Below are 18,655 nucleotides of genomic sequence, written 5' to 3'. Positions count from 1 at the left end.
TTGGCCAAGCTGGTCTCGAACTCCTGATCTCAGGTGATTCACCCGACTAGGCCTCCCAAAGTGCTGGCATTACAGGTGTGAGCCACTCTGCCTGGCCGGGTTTCAGTTTTGTTGTGAACAAAGGTATAGTTAAGATTTGGTGGAGCCCACTACCACTGTCTGGGAGGCCAAGGAGGAAGGTGCTACAGACATGGTTGGGTTAACCTACATAATCATTTCCCCTCAGCTCTTTGCCTTTATTTCCTATATTTCCTTCCCCTAATGACTCTACCTTTTCTTCTGCCTGGCATTGTCATGTCCTTCCTTTCTATTTGAATATTTTTTTCTCTCTTGCAGCCTTCCTTTCTCCACTGGTAATAAACACATATGGGGCTTCCTATACTTAAAAAACAGGCAAACAGCCTGGCACAGTGGCTCACGCCTGTAATCCCAGCACCTTGGATGGCCGAGGTGGGTGGATCAACTGAGGTCAGGAGTTGGAGACCAGCCTGGCCAACATGGCGAAACCCTGACTCTGCTAAAAATATAATAATCAGCTGGGTGTGGTGGCATGCACCTCTAATTCCAGCTACTCGGGAGGCTGAGGCAGGAGAATCACTTGAACCTGGGGGGTGGGGGTTGCAGTGAGCCGAGATCGCGCCAATGCACTCCAGCCCGAGTGAGGGAGGAAGACTGTGGCTCAAAAAAAAAAAAAAAAGCAGCAAACAACTAATGATTAGAGAAATGCAAATCAAAACCAAAATGAGATACCACTTCACACTCATTAGCATGGCTACTATATTTTAAAAACCAAAAAACCAAGAAACGTGTCAGTGGGTTTGGAAAGAAGGTGTGAAAAGATCAAAGATCAAAAACAGCAAGAGAATGCAACAGGATTTAAAATCAGTAAGAGAAGATTTTAAGGAGAGGAGCCAAGGACAGTCAAGGATTTCCATCCTAGAAGGATGTGGCCATTTACAGAAATAGGGAGATAGGAGGAATTAGTATGAGGAAAAATGACACATTTAAGTTTTAGACATTTAGTTTTCTTTATTACTCAAGGATATTTCCTAAAAAACAACAACAAAAAGACATTTCGATTTTTTCTTTTTCTGAGACGGAGTCTGGCTGTGTGGCCCAGGCTGGAGTGCAGTGGCGCGATCTCGGCTCACTGCAAGCTCCGTCTCCCGGGTTCACGCCATTCTCCTGCCTCAGCCTCCTGAGTAGCTGGGACTATAGGTGCCCGCCACCACGCCCGGCTAATTTTTTTGTATTTTTAGTAGAGACGGGGTTTCACCGTGTTAGCCAGGATGGTCTCGATCTCCTGACCTTGTGATCCGCCTGCCTCGGCCTCCCAAAGTGCTGGGATTACAGGCGTGAGCCACCGCGCCCGGCCGATAACTTATATTTGAAACTAGAAAGGAAGTAGGTGCAGGATGGGCCATGGAGAGACAACCCGCATTAAAGGTTGTGGGAAGAGAATAGAAGAGTCAGTGATGGTGGCAGAAAGGGAAGGTTTGAGGGGGCAAGTGTAGAGTCTAGAGAAGCCAAGCCGAATTTGAGGAAGAGGAGGCGGCGCGGAAACTAGTGAAGGAGGAAACATGGAAAAGGCTATTGTATTTAGTGAGCTCCTTCGGAACCTTAGAGAACAAAGGTGTTACGGAACTATATGCTATCAAATTCACACTAAGCACTAAATTCTCGCCGCTATGGTACATTCTGGGGAAAGGAAAAACAGCGCAGTCTGGACCCAAGAAAGCTCACAGCGTGGCAAAGGAAGTGAGAAGTGAGTGAAAGATACAATGTTGATTCTGTCTTCCCTGGCAGTAAGAAAAAAAACAAAAACAAACAATGTTTAAGTGCTTTGGCCGGGCACGGTGGCTCACGCCTGTAATACCAGCACTTTGGGAGGCCGAGGTGGGTGGATCATGAGGTCAGGATTTCGAGACCAGCCTGGCCAACATGGCGAAACCCCGTCTCTACTAAAAATACAAAAATTATCCGGGTGTGGTGGCGCACACCTGTAATCCCAGCTACTTGGGAGGCTGAGGCAGGAGAATTGCTCCAACCCAGGAGTCAGAGGTTGCAGATCGAGCCACTGCACTCCAGCCTGGGCGACAGAGTGAGACTCCGTCTCAAAAAAAAAAAAGAAAGTGCTTTAAGAGAGGTGTGCACAAGGTACAAACAGATGCCCTGAGGAACTGGCGACCCTGTGCGGCGGGACTGGGGAAGGGCTGGTAGGAAGGGCTGCTGTCCAGGTGCGTGGTGGGTCCTCAAGAATTCATGGGGGCAATTCCAGCAGAACCGGCCTTTTGAGGCCTCAGGCAGTTCTTGTGGGGACTGAGGCGACAGATAAGGAAGGAAGGGATACAGGCGCGTTAGCAATAATTGGGTTCTATTTGAAAGACGCAGGGGGCCGGGCGCGGTGGCTCACGCCTGTAATCTCAGCACTTTGGGAGGCTGAGGCGGATGGATCACGAGGTCAGGAGATCGAGATCATCCTGGCCAACATGGTGAAACCCCGTCTCTACTAAAAATACAAAAATTAGCCGGGCATGATGCTGCGCACCTGTAATCCCAGCTACTCGGGAGGCTGAGGCAGGAGAATCGCTTGAACCTGGGAGGCAGAGGTTGTAGTGAGCCGAGATCGCGCCACTGCACTCCAGCCTGGGCGACAGAGCGAGACTCCGTCTCAAAAAAAAAAAAAAAAAAAAAGACGCAGGGATGGAGTTTGCCGCCTGAAAGGATACAGGAGGGAGAGGCGAAAAACTTATCTGAATTCTCACTGCTTCCTTACAACTGGCGACCAAGTGGACCAAAAACCTCCAAAAACCTCAGTTGGCTGGGCTACGGGGTCCTTGCTGTCCTTCCTGGGCTTCTGTACCCGGCCGGAACTTTAGTGTTCTGACGCCTTGTTTGGCATCGGAAGGGAAAAGCAGATGGACCTATAAGGGTAAAGTGGCTTCTGGGCGGAAGCCATACTATATGCTCGGGGAGGTAAGCGGTGGCAGGCAGGCGGTTAGTGTGTCCCGGGTGTGGGGAGGCGACAGAGCCCTAGCACTTGAGGGTTCGGGGGCCTCCGCAGCGCGGCGAACGTCTAGCCCCCCGAGGCCAGGCCGTGAGTGCGGGAGGTAAACGCCAAGGCGGAAGAGTTTTGCCACTCACTACCTGTGTGACCTCGGGTAAATTAGTCTTGGAACGTCAGTTTCTTCGTCTCTGTAATTGAAATAATAATAGTACCTCTCTCAGGATTGTTGTGAGCCGTCAGTGAAACACTTAGAGCAGTTTCTGGCACATGGTAAGCCATGGATAGCTTTACTAATTCTACTCACTTCTAGCTGCGTGGATTGTGTTGTCAAAACCCACCGTCAACCTCAGGGCGGTATTGTCCAGTTAATAGATTAGATTTTCTGTTTACTGGTAGAAAAAAAAGAAACAAAGCATTTATAATTAAAGTTATATTATTAGAGAAATAACACTACGGAGGGTTTGGAAAACATTTTATGAGCTATCATTTGTTTCTCAAATTTCGGTATGTGTAGAGGTAGAATCACTTAAGTGCAACCGGCGCGGGGGAATTTAAATATTATCCATAATTCCAGGACCTCAGATCAACTGTTAATTTTTCCTGGTTCCCTTACGTTTATAATACATGTGAAAACATACTGTTTACATGGCTTTGATTTAGCAACAAACCTCATTGATAATGTCGGCTGGGCGCGGTGGCTCACGCCTGTAATCCCAGCACTTTGGGAGGCTGAGGCGGGCGGATCACTTCAGGTCAGGAGTTCGAGACCAGCCTGGCCAACATGGTGAAACCCTGTCTCTACTAAAAATACAAAAATTAGCTGGGCGTGGTGGCGCACGCCTGTAATCCCAGTGGCTGAGGCAAGAGAATTGCTTGAAACCAGGAGGTGGAGGTTACAATGAGCCGAGATCGCGCAACTGCACCCCAACTTGGGTGACAGAGCTGGACTGTCTTAAAAAAAAAAAAAAAAGTTAGGCATGGTGGCGGGCACCTGTAATTTCAGCCACTCGGGAGGCAGAGGCAGGAGAAGCACTTGAATCCGGGAGGCAGAGGTTGCAGTGAGCCAGGATCGTGCCATTGCGCGCCAGCCTGGGTGACGGAGCGAGACTCCATCTCAAAAAAAAAAAAAAAAAAAGGTTGGGCGCAGTGGCTGACGCCTGTAATCCCAGTACTTTAGGAGGCCCACGTGGGCGGATCACCTGAGGTCAGGAGTTCGAGACCACCCTGGCCAACATGGTGAAACCTCATCTCTACTGAAAAAAAAATACAAAAAACAAAAATTAGTCGGGCATGGTGGCGCCCGCCTGTAATCCCAGCTATTCAGGAGGCTGAGACAAGAGAATCGCTTGAACCCAGGAGGCGGAGATTACGGTGAGCGGAGATCTCTAGCCTGGTGACAGAGCAAGACTCCGCCTCAAAAAAAAAAAAAAGTATTGATAATGTCATTTTACCTATTGGTGTCTGTATCCTACAGAAAGGAAATATGTATCTGACTTGTTTCATAGGATTTGTGTGTGGATGGCATGAGATAATATATATCAGAGTGATACGAAAGTATTAGGAGTAGGCCGGGCATGGTGGCTCACACCTGTAATCACAGTACTTTGGGAGGACAAGGCAGGTGGATCACGTGGTCAGGAGATCGAGACCATCCTGGCTAACACGGTGAAACCCTGTCTCTACTAAAAATACAAAAAAAAAAAAAAAATTAGCCGGGCGTGATGGCGGGCGCCTGTAGTCCCAGCTACTCGGGAGGCTGAGGCAGGAGAATGGCGTGAACCCAGGAGGCGGAGCTTGTAGTGAGCCGAGATTGTGCCACTGCACTCCAGCCTGGGTGACAGAATAAGACTGTCTAAAAAAAAAAAAAAAAAAAAAAAAAAGTATTAGGAGTGGTATTCATCAGGTGCAGTGGCTCACGCCTGTAATCCCAGGTGCTCCAGAGGCTGAGGCAGGAGGATCACTTGAACCCAGAAGTTAGAGACTAGTCTGAGCAACATAACAAGACCTCATCTCTATTTTTTTTTTTTTTTTTTGAGATGGAGTTTTGCTCTTGTTGCCCAGGCTGGAGTGCAATGGCGTGATCTTGGCTCACCACAACCTCCACGTCCTGGGTTCAAGCGATTCTCCTGCCTCAGCCTCCGAGTAGCTAGGACTACAGTCATGTGCCACCACACCGGGCTAATTTTGTATTTTTAGTAGAGATGGGGTTTCTCCATGTTGGTCAGGTTGGCCTTAAACTCCTGACCTTGTCATCCACCTACCTTAACCTCCCAAAGTGGCGTGAGCCACTGCGCCTGGCCTTACAATTTTTTATTTTTATTTATTTATTTATTTTTTAGACAGAGTCCTGCTCTGTTGCCCAGGCTGGAGTGCAGTGGCTTGATCTTGGCTCACTGCAACCTCCCACTCCTGGGTTCAAGCGATTTTCCTGCTTCAGCTTCCTGAGTAGCTGGGATTATAGGTGCCTGCCACCACGCTATAGGTGCCCACCACCACACCCAGCTAATTTTTGTATTTTTTTTTTTTTGAGACAGAGTTTCACTTTTGTTGCCCAGGCTGGAGTGCGATGGTGCAGTCTTGGCTCATTGCAGCCTCTGCCTCCCAGGTTCAGGCGATTCTCCTGCCTCAGCCTCCCGAGTAGCTGGGATTACAGGTGCCCACCACCATGCCCAGCTAATTTTTTTTTTTTTTTTGAGTTGGAGTCACTCTGTCGCCCAGGCTGGAGTGCAATGGCACGATCTCGGCTCACTGCAACCTCTGCCTCCCGGGTTCAAGTGATTCTCATGCCTAGGCCTCCCGAGTAGCTGGGATTACAGGCATGGGCCACCACACCTGGCTAATTGTATTTTCTGTAGCCGTTTCAACATGTTGGTTAGGCTGGTCTTGAACTCCTGACCTAGATGATCCGCCTGCCTTGGCCTCCCAAAGTGTTGGGATTACAGGCATGAGCCACCGCACCAGGCCAATTTTTTGTGTTTTTAATGGAGATGGGGTTTTACCATGTTGGGCAGGCTGGTCTCCAACTCCTGATGACAAGTCATCTGCCTGCCTAAGACTCCCAGAGTGCTGGGATTACAGGTGTGAGCTGCCATGGCAGGCTACAATTTTTTTTTTTTTTTTTTTGAGATGGAGTTTCGCTTTTGTCACCCAGGCTGGAGTGCAGTGGTGCGATCTCGGCTCACTTGCAACCTCTGCCTCCTGGGTTCAAGTGATTCTCCTGCCTCAGCCTCCCCAGTAGCTGGGATTACAGGCGCTCTCCAACATGCCCAGCTAATTTCTGTATTTTTAGTAGAGATGGGGTTTTACCATGTTGGCCAGGCTGGTCTTGAACTCCTGACCTCAAGTGATCCGCCCACCTTGGACTCCCAAAGTGCTGGGATTACAGGTGTGATGCACCGCGCCTGGCCAACATTTTTTAAAAAAATTAGCTGGGCATGGTGGTGTGCACATGTAGTCTCAGCTACCTTGGGCTGAGGTGGGAGGATCGTTTCAGCCCAGGGCCCAGGAGTTCAAGGCTACAATGAGTTATTGATCTTGCCACGGCACTGCAGCCTGGGTGACAGAGCAAGAGACCCTGTCTCTTTTTTTTTTTTTTTTTCCACATGGAATTTTGCTCTTGTTATCCAGGCTGGAGTGCAGTGGTGTGATCTCGGCTCACTGCAACCTCTGCCTCCCGGGTTCAAGTGATTCTCCTGCTTAAGGCTCCCTAGTAGCTGGGATTACAGGCGTCTGCCACCACGCCTGGATTATTTTTAGTAGAGATGGGGTTTCATCATGTTGTCAAGGCTGGTCTCCAACTCCTTACCTCAGGTGATCCATCCGCCTCGGCCTCCCAAAGTGTTGAGATTACAGGTGTGAGCTACCACACCCGGCCTGACCCAGTCTCTTATAAAAAGAAAAGAAAAAAAAGGCTGAGGACAGTGCATCATTCCTACAGCCCAGCACTTTGGGAAGCTAAGGGGAGAATCACTGGATCCTAGGAGTTTGAAACCATCATGGGCAATACAGGGAGATCCATTTCTTTTTCTTTCTTTTTTTTTTTTTTTTTGAGTCAGAGTCTCACTCTGTTACCAGGCTGGAGTGCAGTGGCACGATCTTGGCTCACTGCATCCTCCTCCTCCCGGGTTCAAGGAATCCTTTTGCCTCAGCCTCCTTAGTAGCTGGGACCACAGGTGCGCACTACCACACCCAGCTAAGTTTTGTATTTTTAGTAGAGACGAGGTTTCATCATGTTGGCCAGGATGGTCTCGATTTTTTTTTTTTTTTTTTTTTTTACGAGACAGAGTCTCGCTCTGTCACTCAGGCTGGAGTGCAGTGGCGGGATCTCCACTCACTGCAAGCTCTGCCTCCTGGGTTGACACCATTCTCCTGCCTCAGCCTCTCCAGTAGCTGAGACTACAGGCACCCACCACCACGCCCGGCTAATTTTTTGTATTTTTAGTAGAGACGGGGTTTCACCGTGTTAGCCAGGATGGTCTCGATCTCCTGACCTCATGATCCGCCTGCCTCGGCCTCCCAAAGTGCTGGGATTACAGGTGTGAGCCACCGTGCCCGGCCCAGTCTCGATCTCTTGACCTCGTGATCCACCCGCCTCAGCCTCCCAAAGTTCTGGGACCGTGCCCAGCCAGGGAGATCCATTTCTACAAAAAATTTAAAAATTAGCTGGGCATGGTGGTGTGTGCCTGTAATCCCAGCTACTTGGGAGGCTGAAATGGGAGGATCACTTGAGCCCAGAAAGTAGAGGCTACAGTGAGCTGTGATTGTGCCACTGCACCTAGCCTGGGCCACAGAGCAAGACCTTGTCTCAAATAATAATAATAAGAAGAAGAAGAAGAAGTTAACAAATTTCAAAATACCTGATTTCTGTTGAATTTGAAATTGTGATGCATTCATTGCTATGCTGATAATTCTTCAATGTCTCTTCTGTTATAGGTAGAATTGGGCTATTTGCTGAAGCTTCTTGGTGGCCCTTGCTAGCCCAGGAAGAAACTTACATTTTGATTTTTTTGTACCATGGCTTTGGTTCACAAATTGCTGCGTGGTACTTATATTCTCAGAAAATTCTCTAAGCCAGCTTCTGCCTTGTATCCATTTTTGGGTATTCGCTTTGCAGAGTATTCCAGTAGTCTTCAGAAACCAGTGGCTTCTCCTGGCAAAGCCTCCTCACAGAGGAAGACCGAAGGGGATTTGCAGGGAGATCACCAGAAAGAAGTTGCTTTGGATATAACTTCTTCTGAGGAGAAGCCTGATGTTAGTTTCGATAAAGCAATTAGAGATGAAGCAGCGTACCATTTTAGGCATTTGAAGGATGAAATTGTGGATCATTGGAGAGGACCGGAAGGCCGCCCTCTGCGTGAGGTCTTGCTGGAACAAGCCAAGGTTGTCTGGCAGTTCCGGGGGAAAGAAGATTTGGATAAGTGGACAGTGACTTCTGATAAGACGATTGGAGGCAGAAGTGAAGTGTTTCTGAAAATGGGCAAGAATAACCAAAGTGCACTGCTATATGGAACTCTGAGCTCTGAGGCGCCTCACGACGGGGAGTCTACCCGAAGTGGGTACTGTGCAATGATATCCAGGATTCCAAGGGTAGGTGAGGCCCAGGAGCCATCGTTTTCTAGTAAACGGGTGAACTTCATTGTAGCATAAACTATAGAAGATAGCTTTTGTTTCTGTAAATGAAAACACCTGGCATGTTATATTTGGCAACTCACCTGTGTCTGGGGATAAGTAACTATTGGCACAAGTGTGAAGTGGAAGCACAAGGGGGAAGTGGTTTCTGAGGAGGAAGAGTTACTTGTTTCTGGGCATTGCTTTGGGCCAGGAACGAGCATTGTTATGTTTCAGGAATCCTGAGAGGTTAGACATTTGAAAGATTTTTGGAGAGATTTTCATCTCCTCTAAAAAAGACCACAACCTCTGTAATGACCAGGGGTTTTGTAGAGTGGATGTAGGGTCAGCCTGTGGCTTGCTTTTTTTTTTTTTTTGAAACGGAGTCTTGCTGTGTCGCCCAGGCTGGAGTGCAGTGGTGTGATCTCGGCTCACTGCAACTTCTGCCCTCCAGGTTCAAGCGATTCTCCTGCCTCAGCCTCCTGAGTAGTTGGGACTACTGGTGCACACCACCACGCCCGGCTAATTTTTGTATTTTTAGTAGAGACAGGGTTTCACCATGTTGGCCAGGCTGGTCTTGAACTCCTGACCTCAGGTGATCCACCCCCCGCTTGGCCTCCCAGAGTGCTGGGCATGGTGGTGCATGCCTGTAATTCCAGGTACTTGGGAGGCTGAGGCAGGAGAATTGCTTGAACTCGGGAGGCAGAGGTTGCAGTGAGCTGAGATCGTGCCATTGCACTCCAGTCTGGGCAACAAGAGCGAAACTTCGTCTCAAAAAAAAAAAAAAGGCCGGGCGCGGTGGCTCATGCCTGTAATCCCTGTACTTTGGGAGGCCAAGGTGGGCAGATCACCAGGTCAGGAGATCGAGACCATCCTGGCTAACACAGTGAAACCCCGTCTCTACTAAAAGTACAAAAAAATTAGCCGGGCGTGGTGTCAGGTGCCTGTAGTCCCAGCTGTTCGGGAGGCTGAGGCAGGAGAATGGCGTGAACCCAGGAGGCAGAGCTTGCAGTGAGCCGAGATCATGCCACTGCACTCCAGCCTGGGTGACGCAGCAAGACTCCGTCTCAAAAAAAAAAAAAGAAAAAAGTCATTGCTCCATAGGACCAGGTAAAGGAAATACATTCATTTCCTTTCATTGAACACAGGTGAGTGCCTACCCCATGTAAACACTGTCCTGGGCCAGTTGTGTGTTGAACATTACCTTAGAAACATATAACTATGTCAGTGTTTTGTGCTAAAATAATAATCACTGGGTTTATCTGCCTTCTTATGGGGCAGAAAGTCAGAAAAATGGTTAGTGAATCCTGTTGATGATGCTGACTTGGTGATGACTCACATTTTGCTAATAGTGGAGAATGAGGTACAATTAACTTTACTTTCAATATCTTAGGGTGCTTTTGAGAGGAAGGTGTCTTATGATTGGTCCCAGTTTAATACTCTGTATCTCCGTGTACGTGGGGATGGTCGGCCTTGGATGGTGAATATCAAGGAGGACACAGATTTCTTCCAGAGGACGAATCAGATGTATAGTTACTTCATGTTCACCCGCGGGGGACCCTACTGGCAGGAGGTCAAGGTAACAGCATAAATCTTCATCATTTATAAAAATGAGCTCTTGGCTGGGTGAGGTGGCTCACGCCTGTAATCCCAGCAATTGGGAGGCTGAGGTGGGTGGATCACCTGAGGTCAGGAGTTCGAGACCAGGTTGGCCAACATGGTGAAACCCAATCTCTACTAAAAATACAAAAAATTAGCTGGGCATGGTGGCACACGCCTGTAATCCCAGCTACTTGAAAGGCTGAGGCAGGAGGATTGCTTGAACCTGGGAGGTGGAGGTTGCAGTGACCAAGATCGTGCCATTGTACTCCAGCCTGGGCAACAGAGTGAGATGAGACTCTGTCTCAAAAAAAAAAAAGAGTCTTGGAGATGATTGTTACATTGTAGTTTCTTTTTTGTTACTAATCTTTCTTGGAAGGTGGGGGTGGGTGGGTAGAAGAAAGGTTAAGAGACATAAATGAATTTTGTTTCATTAATATAAGTGTTAACATACTAACTAGTAAATATTTTTGATAAGGATGTGGCCAGGTCCATGCTAAGTCACAGGCACATCTCTGCTCTGTGTCCAAATAGATGGGGTTTGTTTGTTTGTTAGAAGTTTCTACCATTTCAGGTCTTCCAGGCAACTCTGCTAAAGTTGGTGTCCTAGGCCTGTGTGGTGGCTCACACCTGTAATCCCAGCACTTTGGGAGGCCAAGGCGGACAGATCACTTGAGGTTGGGAGTTCGACACCAGCCTGACCAACATGGAGAAACCCTGTTGTCTCTACTAAAAAAAAATACAAAATTAGCCAGGCATGGTGGCACATGCCTGTAATCCCAGCTACTCAGGAGGCTGAGGCAGGATAATTGCTTGAACCCGGGAGGCGGAGGTTTCGGTGAGCCGAGATCGTGCCATTGCACCCCCTGGGCAACAAGAGCCAAACTCTGTCTCAAAAAAGAAAAAAAAAAAAAAAAAAGTTTGTGTCCTAGGCCAGGCACGGTGGCTCATGTCTGTAATCCCAGCACTTTGGGAGGCCGAGGAGGGTGGATCACAAGGTCAGGAGATGGAGACCATTCTGGCTAACACAGTGAAACCCTGTCTCTACTAAAAAATAAAAAAAAAATTAGCCTGGAGTGGTGGCAGGCGCCTGTAGTCCCAGCTACTCGGGAGGCTGAGGCAGGAGAATGGCGTGAACCTGGGAGGCAGAGCTTGCAGATCGTGCCACTGCACTCCAGGCTGGGCGCGAAACTTCGTCTCAAAAAAAAAAAAAAAAAAAAAAAGCCGGGCATGGTGGCGCGTGCCTGTAATCCTAGCTACTAGGGGGGCTGAGGCAGGAGGATCGCTTGAACCTGGGAGGCGGAGGTTGCAGTAAGCTGAGATCATGCCACTGTACTCTAGCCTGGGCAACAGAGTGAGACACCGTCTCAAAAAAAAAAAAAAAAAAAACTCACAAGAAAGCCCCCATTTTGCTCATGTCATATACTTGAGGGTCATCCTGAATTGTTCTCCTTCGCCCCACATCCAGTCTATTAGCGAGTCGTGTCACCTCTGCTTCCAGAATACACTCAGCAGCTGACCATTTCTAGCCATCTCTTCTACTCCTCCCTTGGTCCGGGTGTTGGGATTATTGCAGCAGCTTCATTATTGATTTCCCTGTTTGTCTTCTTGCCCCACTAAAATCCTGGCTCCACAGCAGCCAGAGTTATCTTTCTGAAGCATAGTTCAGATGACATCATTTACATGCTTGTAAGCATGTAAATGTACCTCCTAAGCCTGTGACCTGTATTAGTCTGTTCTCGTGCTGCTGCTGTGAAGACATACCTGAGACTGGGTAATTTATAAAGGAAAGAGGTGTAATTGACTCAGTTCTGCAGGGCTGGGGAGGCCTCAGGAAACTGATAAAGTCATGGCAGAAGGGGAAGTAAACACGCCCTCCTTCACATGGTGGCGGGAAAGAGGATGAGAGCCGAGTGAAGGGGTATCTCCTTATAAAACCGTCAGATCTTGTGAGAACTCACTGTCACGAAAACAGTATGGGGGAAACCACCCCCATGGTTCAGTTAACTTCACCTGGTCCCTCCCTTGACACATGGGGATTACTACAATTCAAGATGAGATTTTGGGTGGGGAGACAGCCAAACCATATCAGGACCCTTCAGTGGTTTCCCATTACAATTTGAATAAAGTCCAGGCTGGGCTAGGTGGCTCATGCTTTTAATCCCAGCACTTTGGGAGGCTGAGATGGGCAGATCACTTGAGGTCAGGAGTTTGAGACCAGCCTGGTCTACATGGTGAAATCTTGTGTCTACTAAAAATACAAAAAATTAGCTGCAGGTGGTGGCACACGCCTGTAGTCCCAGCTCCTCAGGAGGCTGAGGCAGGATAATCGCTTGAACCTGAGAGGTGGAAGTTGCAGTGAGCCAAGATCGCGCCACTGTACTCCAGCCTGGGCGACAGAGTAAGACTCCATCTCAAAAAAAAAAAAAAATAAAGTCCAAACTCCTGAACATGGCCTATGGGCCTACAATATCGGATCCCTGTCTTCATCTTCCATCTCTCCTCCTACATCCTTCCTCCACACCAGCCCCTTTTCTGTAAGATTCAACAACCTCATTTCCATCTCAGAGCTTTGCACTTAGTGTTGCTCTGCTGTAATGCTCTGCCCCCATGTCTTCACCTGCTTTTTCTTTCCTATCATTCACCTCTCGGCTCAAAAGTTGCCTGAGAGAGGCCTTTCCTGATTCCTGTAACTAAAGTTGGACACTCTAATCCAGTTATTTCAACACCACCATCCTATAACTTTCTTCATAGAACTTATCACTAACTAAAATTACTTTGTTCACTCATTCATCTGTTTATTGTCACTCTACTGTCTTCCCTGGAACATAAATTATATAAATTCTTTTTTTTTTTTTTAAGATGGCATCTCACTCTTATTGCCCAGGCTGGAGTGCAGTGGTGTGATCCCAGCTTACGGCAAACTTTGCCTTCCAGGTTCAAGAGATCCTCCTGCTGGGACTACAGGCGTGTACCACAACTCCCGGCTAATTTTTGTATTTTTAGTACAGATGGGGTTTCATTCACCAAGTTAGCCAGGCTGGTTTCGAACTCCTGACCTCAAGTGATCCACCCGACTCGCCTCCCAAGGTTCTGGGATTATAGGCGTTTGAGCCACCACACCTGGCCCTAAATTCTGTAAATTCTGTGAGAGCAGGGATCTTGCTTATATTGTTCCTACCAGTTTCCCCTGTACCTAGAATTTTGTTTTAGTGCCTAGCACAAAATAAGCATTCAATACATACATATATATGTAGTAATACAGATATATAACACAAATTATATATACTTGTATTTAAGTAATATATATAATGAATTATTATACAAAATAACTACTTCATTATAAAAAAATTTGGAAAATATAGAAAAAAAATCTTGTACTACCACTATCCAGTGATAAAATACTATTTTTATTTTATTTTATTTATTTATTTTTTTGTAAGACGGAGTCTCACACTGTCGCCCAGGCTGGACTGCAGTGGCAGGATCTCGGCTCACTGCAAGCTCCGCCTCCTGGGTTCACACCATTCTCCTGCCTCAGCCTCCTGAGTAGCTGGGACTGCAGGTGCCCACAACCACGCCCAGCTAATTTTTTGTATTTTTAGTAGAGACAGGGTTTCACTGTGTTAGCCAGGATGGTCTTGATCTCCTGACCTCATGATCCGCCCGCCTTGGCCTCCCAAAGTGCTGGGATTACAGGCGTGAGCCACCACACCCAGCCGATAAAATACTATTTATTTTTTTTTTGAGATGGAGTCAGGCTCTGTCGCCCAGGCTGGAGTGCAGTGGCACGATCTCCGCTCACTGCAAGCTCCGCCTCCCGGGTTCACGCCATTCTCCTGCCTCAGCCTCCGAGTAGCTGGGACTACAGGCACCCGCCACTATACCTGGCTAATTTTTTGTATTTTTAGTAGAGACGGGGTTTTGCTGTGTTAGCCAGAATGGTTTTGATCTCCTGATCTTGTGATCCGCCCACCTCGGCCTCCCAAAGTGCTGGGATTACAGGTGTGAGCCACCGCGCCCAGCAGAAAAATACTATTTTTAATATGTATTTTCCAGACTTTTCTGGTCACACTTTTCCCTTCCAGTGGTGTTGTATAACATATATACAGTATTTTCACTGAACTATTGTTTACAACTTTCTCTTCAAATATATTTCTACATCATTTTTAATGTCTGCATGATATTATATAAGTAGACAACAATTTTGGCTGGGTCCAGTGGCTCACACCTGTAATCCTAGCACTTTGGGAGGCTAAGGTGGTGAATCATTTGAAGCTAGGAGTCTAAGACAAGCCTGAACAACATGACAAAACCCTGTCTCTACAAAAAATACAAAAATTAGCCCAGCGTGGTGGCATGCGCCTTTAGTCCCACCTACTCAGGGGGCTGAGGTGGGAGGATTGCTTGAGCCTGGGAGGTCAAGGCTGCAGTGAGCTGAGATCACCCTACTGCATGCACTCCAGCCTGGGTGACAGAGTTGTTTTCAGAGTTTTCTACTGTCGGAACAAACTCTGAGGTAAACATCCTTAACTATTTTCATAGGCTATATTCCTAGAGATAAAATTACTGGAATAAATATTAATATGTATAATTCATTTTTATTTATGTTCATTAAAATTTATTTACTTATTTGAAACAGGGTCTCTCTTCTGTTGCCCATGCTGGAGTGCAGCATGGGCTTGCTGTAGCCCCAACCTCCCAGCCTCAGGTGATCTTCCCACCTTAGCCTCCTGAATAGCCAGGACTACAAGGATGCACCACTATGGCTGGATAAGTTTTTTGTTTTTTTCCTAGAGTCTTGGTTTCACCACGTTGCCCAGGCTGGTCTTGAACTCCTGGGCTCAATTGATCCTACTGTGTTGGCCTCCCAAAGTGCTGGGATTACAGGCATGCACAACCAGGCCCAGCCATTTTCTTCCTTTGTTAAACTCAAAATATAAATAAAATTAGCATACTCTGTACCTGTTTTTTGTGTTTTTAAAATTCAGGAATATATCCTGGAGAGCTTCTATATAATTATTTAGGCAGGGTGTGGTGGTTCATACCTGTACGCCAAGGTTGGCAGATTACTTGAGCTCAGGAGTTTAAGACCAGCCTGGCCAACATGGTGAGACACCGTCTCTACCAAAAAAAAAAAAATTAGCCGGGTGTGGTGGTGTGCGCCTATAGTCCCAGCTACTCAGGAAGCTGAGGTGGGAGAATCGCTTGAACCTGGGAGGCGGAAGTTGCAGTGAGCCAAGATCGCACCACTGCACTCCAGCCTGGGTAACAGGGTGAGACCCTGTCTCAAAACAAAACAAAACACAAACAATTAAAGCCAGATATAGTTTTAAAAGATCGTGCTTAATAATAAGCAAATTACATAGAGAAGAAATATGAAAATAAAGTTGATGAATAAAAAGGCACACTCGAAAAGTTCAAGAGTAGAAGGAATAGGACATTTCTTTTTGTTCGGTTTCTAACGTGGGAAGGAAGGGAAACGTTAAAATTCTTTTTTCTTTTTTCTTTTTTCTGAGATAGAATCTAGCTGTGTCGCCCAGGCTGGAGTGCAGTGGTGTGATCTTGGCTTACTGCAACCTCTGCCTCCCGGGTTCAGGCAACAAAGTGAGACCCCATTCTCCACAGAAAGAAAGAAAAAAAAAAGCTCTGTTTAGGATACTAGTCTTTTTTCCATAAATGTTACAAATATTTTTTTCATAGTTAACCCTTTATCGTTTGGCCTGAGTTATATCTTTGATCCAAATGTCTAGCCATTTGTCATAATACATATATGACATAAATTTAGAATAAATGTAAACTCATTTTATCCTTTCAATTACATGCAGATGCCTCAATTGCTTACATTTCAGTTATGAAGTAAATGGTTTCTTCTTTCAGATTCCTTTTTCCAAATTTTTCTTCTCTAATCGAGGAAGAATCCGAGATGTTCAGCATGAGCTTCCACTTGATAAGGTAACATATTCCTGTATTTTTCACTCAGAACTGTATCATTTTTAATGAATCGGAACTCCGGTGAGACTGAGTTCATTTGAGAAGGCTGGCAGATGAAAATTTCTTCTCAGGGCCACTGCTCTTATACCCAGCCAGAGGCTGACTTAGACCTCTCCTGTGAACTATACCCCCATCCTGAAGGAATTTTAGAAGGATCATTTTTTAGCATGACTACATTTTACTTTAGCTATTTTCCCCCCTCCCTTCTCTCCTAATTTAGCTTTGAAATAAGAGTTTATGAACGCTTCAAGGAACCTCCATTAGGCATTCATGTTGTCCTTACTAGTCTTTTTGGTTTTTGAGATGGAGTCTTGCTTTGTCACTCAGGCTGGAGTGCAGTGGCATGATCTTGGCTCACTGTAACCTCCACCTCCCGGGTTCAAGCATTTCTCCTGCCTCAGTCTCCTGAGTAGCTGGAATTACAGGTGCCTGCCACCACACTTGGCTAATCTTTGTATTCTTAGTAGAGACGAGGTTTCACCATGTTGGGCAGGCTGGTTTTGAACTCGACCTTGTGATCTGCCCACCTTGGCCTCCCAGTGTTGGGATTACAGGCCTGAGCTACGGCGCCCGGCCATCCTTCCTAGTCTTAAGTGGCACTACCTAATGAGGAGAGGGGAGGAAGTTAAATGAGGAAAGAAAAGCAGTCTTGTATTTCCTCTTACAGTATGCTATGTGAGAATTAGTAGTATTTGCTAAGGGCTGATAGCATTAAAACCCAGTTATGATCATCACCTGATGGGATTTTAAACTCCTGGAATAATACCAGTACATCACTGTATGAGATTTTAATCCATTTCTCTATTTTAAATTTAGATCTCTTCTATAGGATTCACCTTGGCTGATAAAGTGGATGGTCCATTCTTCCTGGAGATAGATTTTATTGGCGTGTTTACTGATCCAGCTCATACAGAAGAATTTGCCTATGAAAATTCTCCAGAGCTTAACCCAAGGCTTTTTAAATAAAGATCATATGGTAGTTTTGTTTTACTAATCTAAGGGTACTAGCATCTACAATGATATAGACAAAATAAAATATTTCTTTAATGGCATCCAACCAATGGCTAGTATGTATTCTCTTTTTTTTTTTTTGAGATGGAGTTCTGCTCTGTCACCCAGGCTGGCATGCTGGCATGCAGTAGCACGATCTCGGCTCACCGCCACCTTCGCCTTCTGGGTTCAAGCTATTCTCCTGCCTCAGCTTCCCGAGTAGCTGGGATTACAGGCATGCACCATCATGCCCAGCTAATTTTGTATTTTTAGTAGAGAGAAAGGGTTTCTCCATGTTGTTCAGGCTGGTCTCGAACTCGTGACCTCAGGTGATCCGCCCACCTTGGCCTCCCAAAGTTCTGGGATTACAGACGTGAGCCATTGCGCCTGGCCGGCTAGTATGTATTCTCTAAGACGAGTTATCATGCTGTTGCTGGCCAGGCACGGTGGCTCACGCCTGTAATCCCAGCACTTTGGGAGGCCGAGATGGGCGGATCACTTAAGGTCTGGAGTTCGAGACCAGCCTGACCAGCATGGTGAAACCCCGTCTCTACTAAAAATACAAAAGTTAGCCAGGCGTGGTGGCACATACCTGTAATCCCAGCTACTTGGGAGACTGAGGCAGGAGAATTGCTTGAACTCGGAGGCAGAGGTTGCAGTGAGTTGAGATCACGCCACTACATTCCAGCTTGGGCCACAGAGCGAGACTCTGTCTCAAAAAAAAAAAAAAACAAAAAAACAAAGGCTGTTGCTAAGAGGGACTGGATAAGGGGAACACAGCATGAAACCAGGTTCTCTGGTGTACTTTATCTCATAGAATGCAAGTACTGATGCAAATGTACTATGTAAATAACTTAATGTGTTTGCTCAGAACAGTTGCTGTTAGGAACATTTCCTATATGATTAGTTTCCAAGGCAGGAGTCTCTGAGATGACTGTTAATGGCCTTCTACCACTCTGTTGCATTTAGATTCTTTAATTTCATTTTGTTTTGCTTTTTTGAGATGAAATTCCCTTCTGTTGTCCAGGCTGGAGTGCAGTGGTGCGATCTCGGCTCACTGCAACCTCCGTCTCCCAGGTTCAAGCGATTCTCTTGCCTCAGCCTCCCCAGTAGCTGGTATTACAGGCCCACGCCACCATGTCTGGCTAATTTTTTTGTGTTTTTAGTAAAAACGGGGTTCTACCATGTTGGCCAGGCTGGTCCTGAACCCCTGACCTCAGGTGATCTGCCCAAGGCAATAACTCAGTAAATCACAGAGACTTACTCCTATGGTTTCTTCTAAGGCTTTTGTAATTTTAGTTCTAACACTTAGGTCTATGCTTTTTTTTTTTTGAGATGGAGTCTTGCTATGTGGCCCAAGCTGGACTGCAGTGGCGTGATCTCGGCTCACTGCAACCTCTGCCTCCCGGTTCAAGCAATTCTCCTGCCTCAGCCTCCTGAGTAGCTGGGATTACAGTC

The 18,655-nt window shown here is 46.7% G+C and overlaps 1 protein-coding gene across 6 annotated transcripts; it reads left to right on the top strand.

The window, feature by feature from the left end:
* The first annotated feature begins 2,451 nt into the window (after window positions 1–2,451).
* NDUFAF1 (NADH:ubiquinone oxidoreductase complex assembly factor 1) lies at window positions 2,452–17,264 on the top strand. Of its 6 annotated transcripts, none has more exons than XM_024232910.3 (5): window positions 2,452–3,277; window positions 7,940–8,593; window positions 10,008–10,193; window positions 16,094–16,168; window positions 17,024–17,264. In XM_024232910.3, the coding sequence occupies exons 2-5, from the start codon at window positions 8,021–8,023 to the stop codon at window positions 17,171–17,173; spliced, it is 984 nt and encodes a 327-aa protein (XP_024088678.1). In that variant the 5' UTR covers window positions 2,452–3,277; window positions 7,940–8,020; the 3' UTR covers window positions 17,174–17,264. The 6 variants fall into 6 exon arrangements, with proteins under 6 accessions (XP_024088678.1, XP_024088679.1, XP_054388580.1 ...); XM_024232911.2 differs by having other exon boundaries at window positions 2,866–2,976; XM_054532605.2 differs by having other exon boundaries at window positions 2,916–2,976; window positions 17,037–17,264.
* Window positions 17,265–18,655: the final 1,391 nt, after the last annotated feature.

Source organism: Pongo abelii, chromosome 16 (assembly GCF_028885655.2).
Source record: "Pongo abelii isolate AG06213 chromosome 16, NHGRI_mPonAbe1-v2.0_pri, whole genome shotgun sequence".
Classification (NCBI taxonomy): Eukaryota; Metazoa; Chordata; class Mammalia; order Primates; family Hominidae; genus Pongo; species Pongo abelii.
This window is presented reverse-complemented; position numbering and strand designations above follow the sequence as displayed.

Coding starts and splice junctions, on each gene's coding strand:
- NDUFAF1 (XM_024232910.3), top strand. CDS start 8,021: ATGGCTTTGGTTCACAAATTGCTGCGTGGTACTTATATTCTCAGAAAA. Junction 8,594..10,007: donor TGATATCCAGGATTCCAAGG/GTAGGTGAGGCC, acceptor TCAATATCTTAG/GGTGCTTTTGAGAGGAAGGT. Junction 16,169..17,023: donor ATGAGCTTCCACTTGATAAG/GTAACATATTCC, acceptor TTTTAAATTTAG/ATCTCTTCTATAGGATTCAC.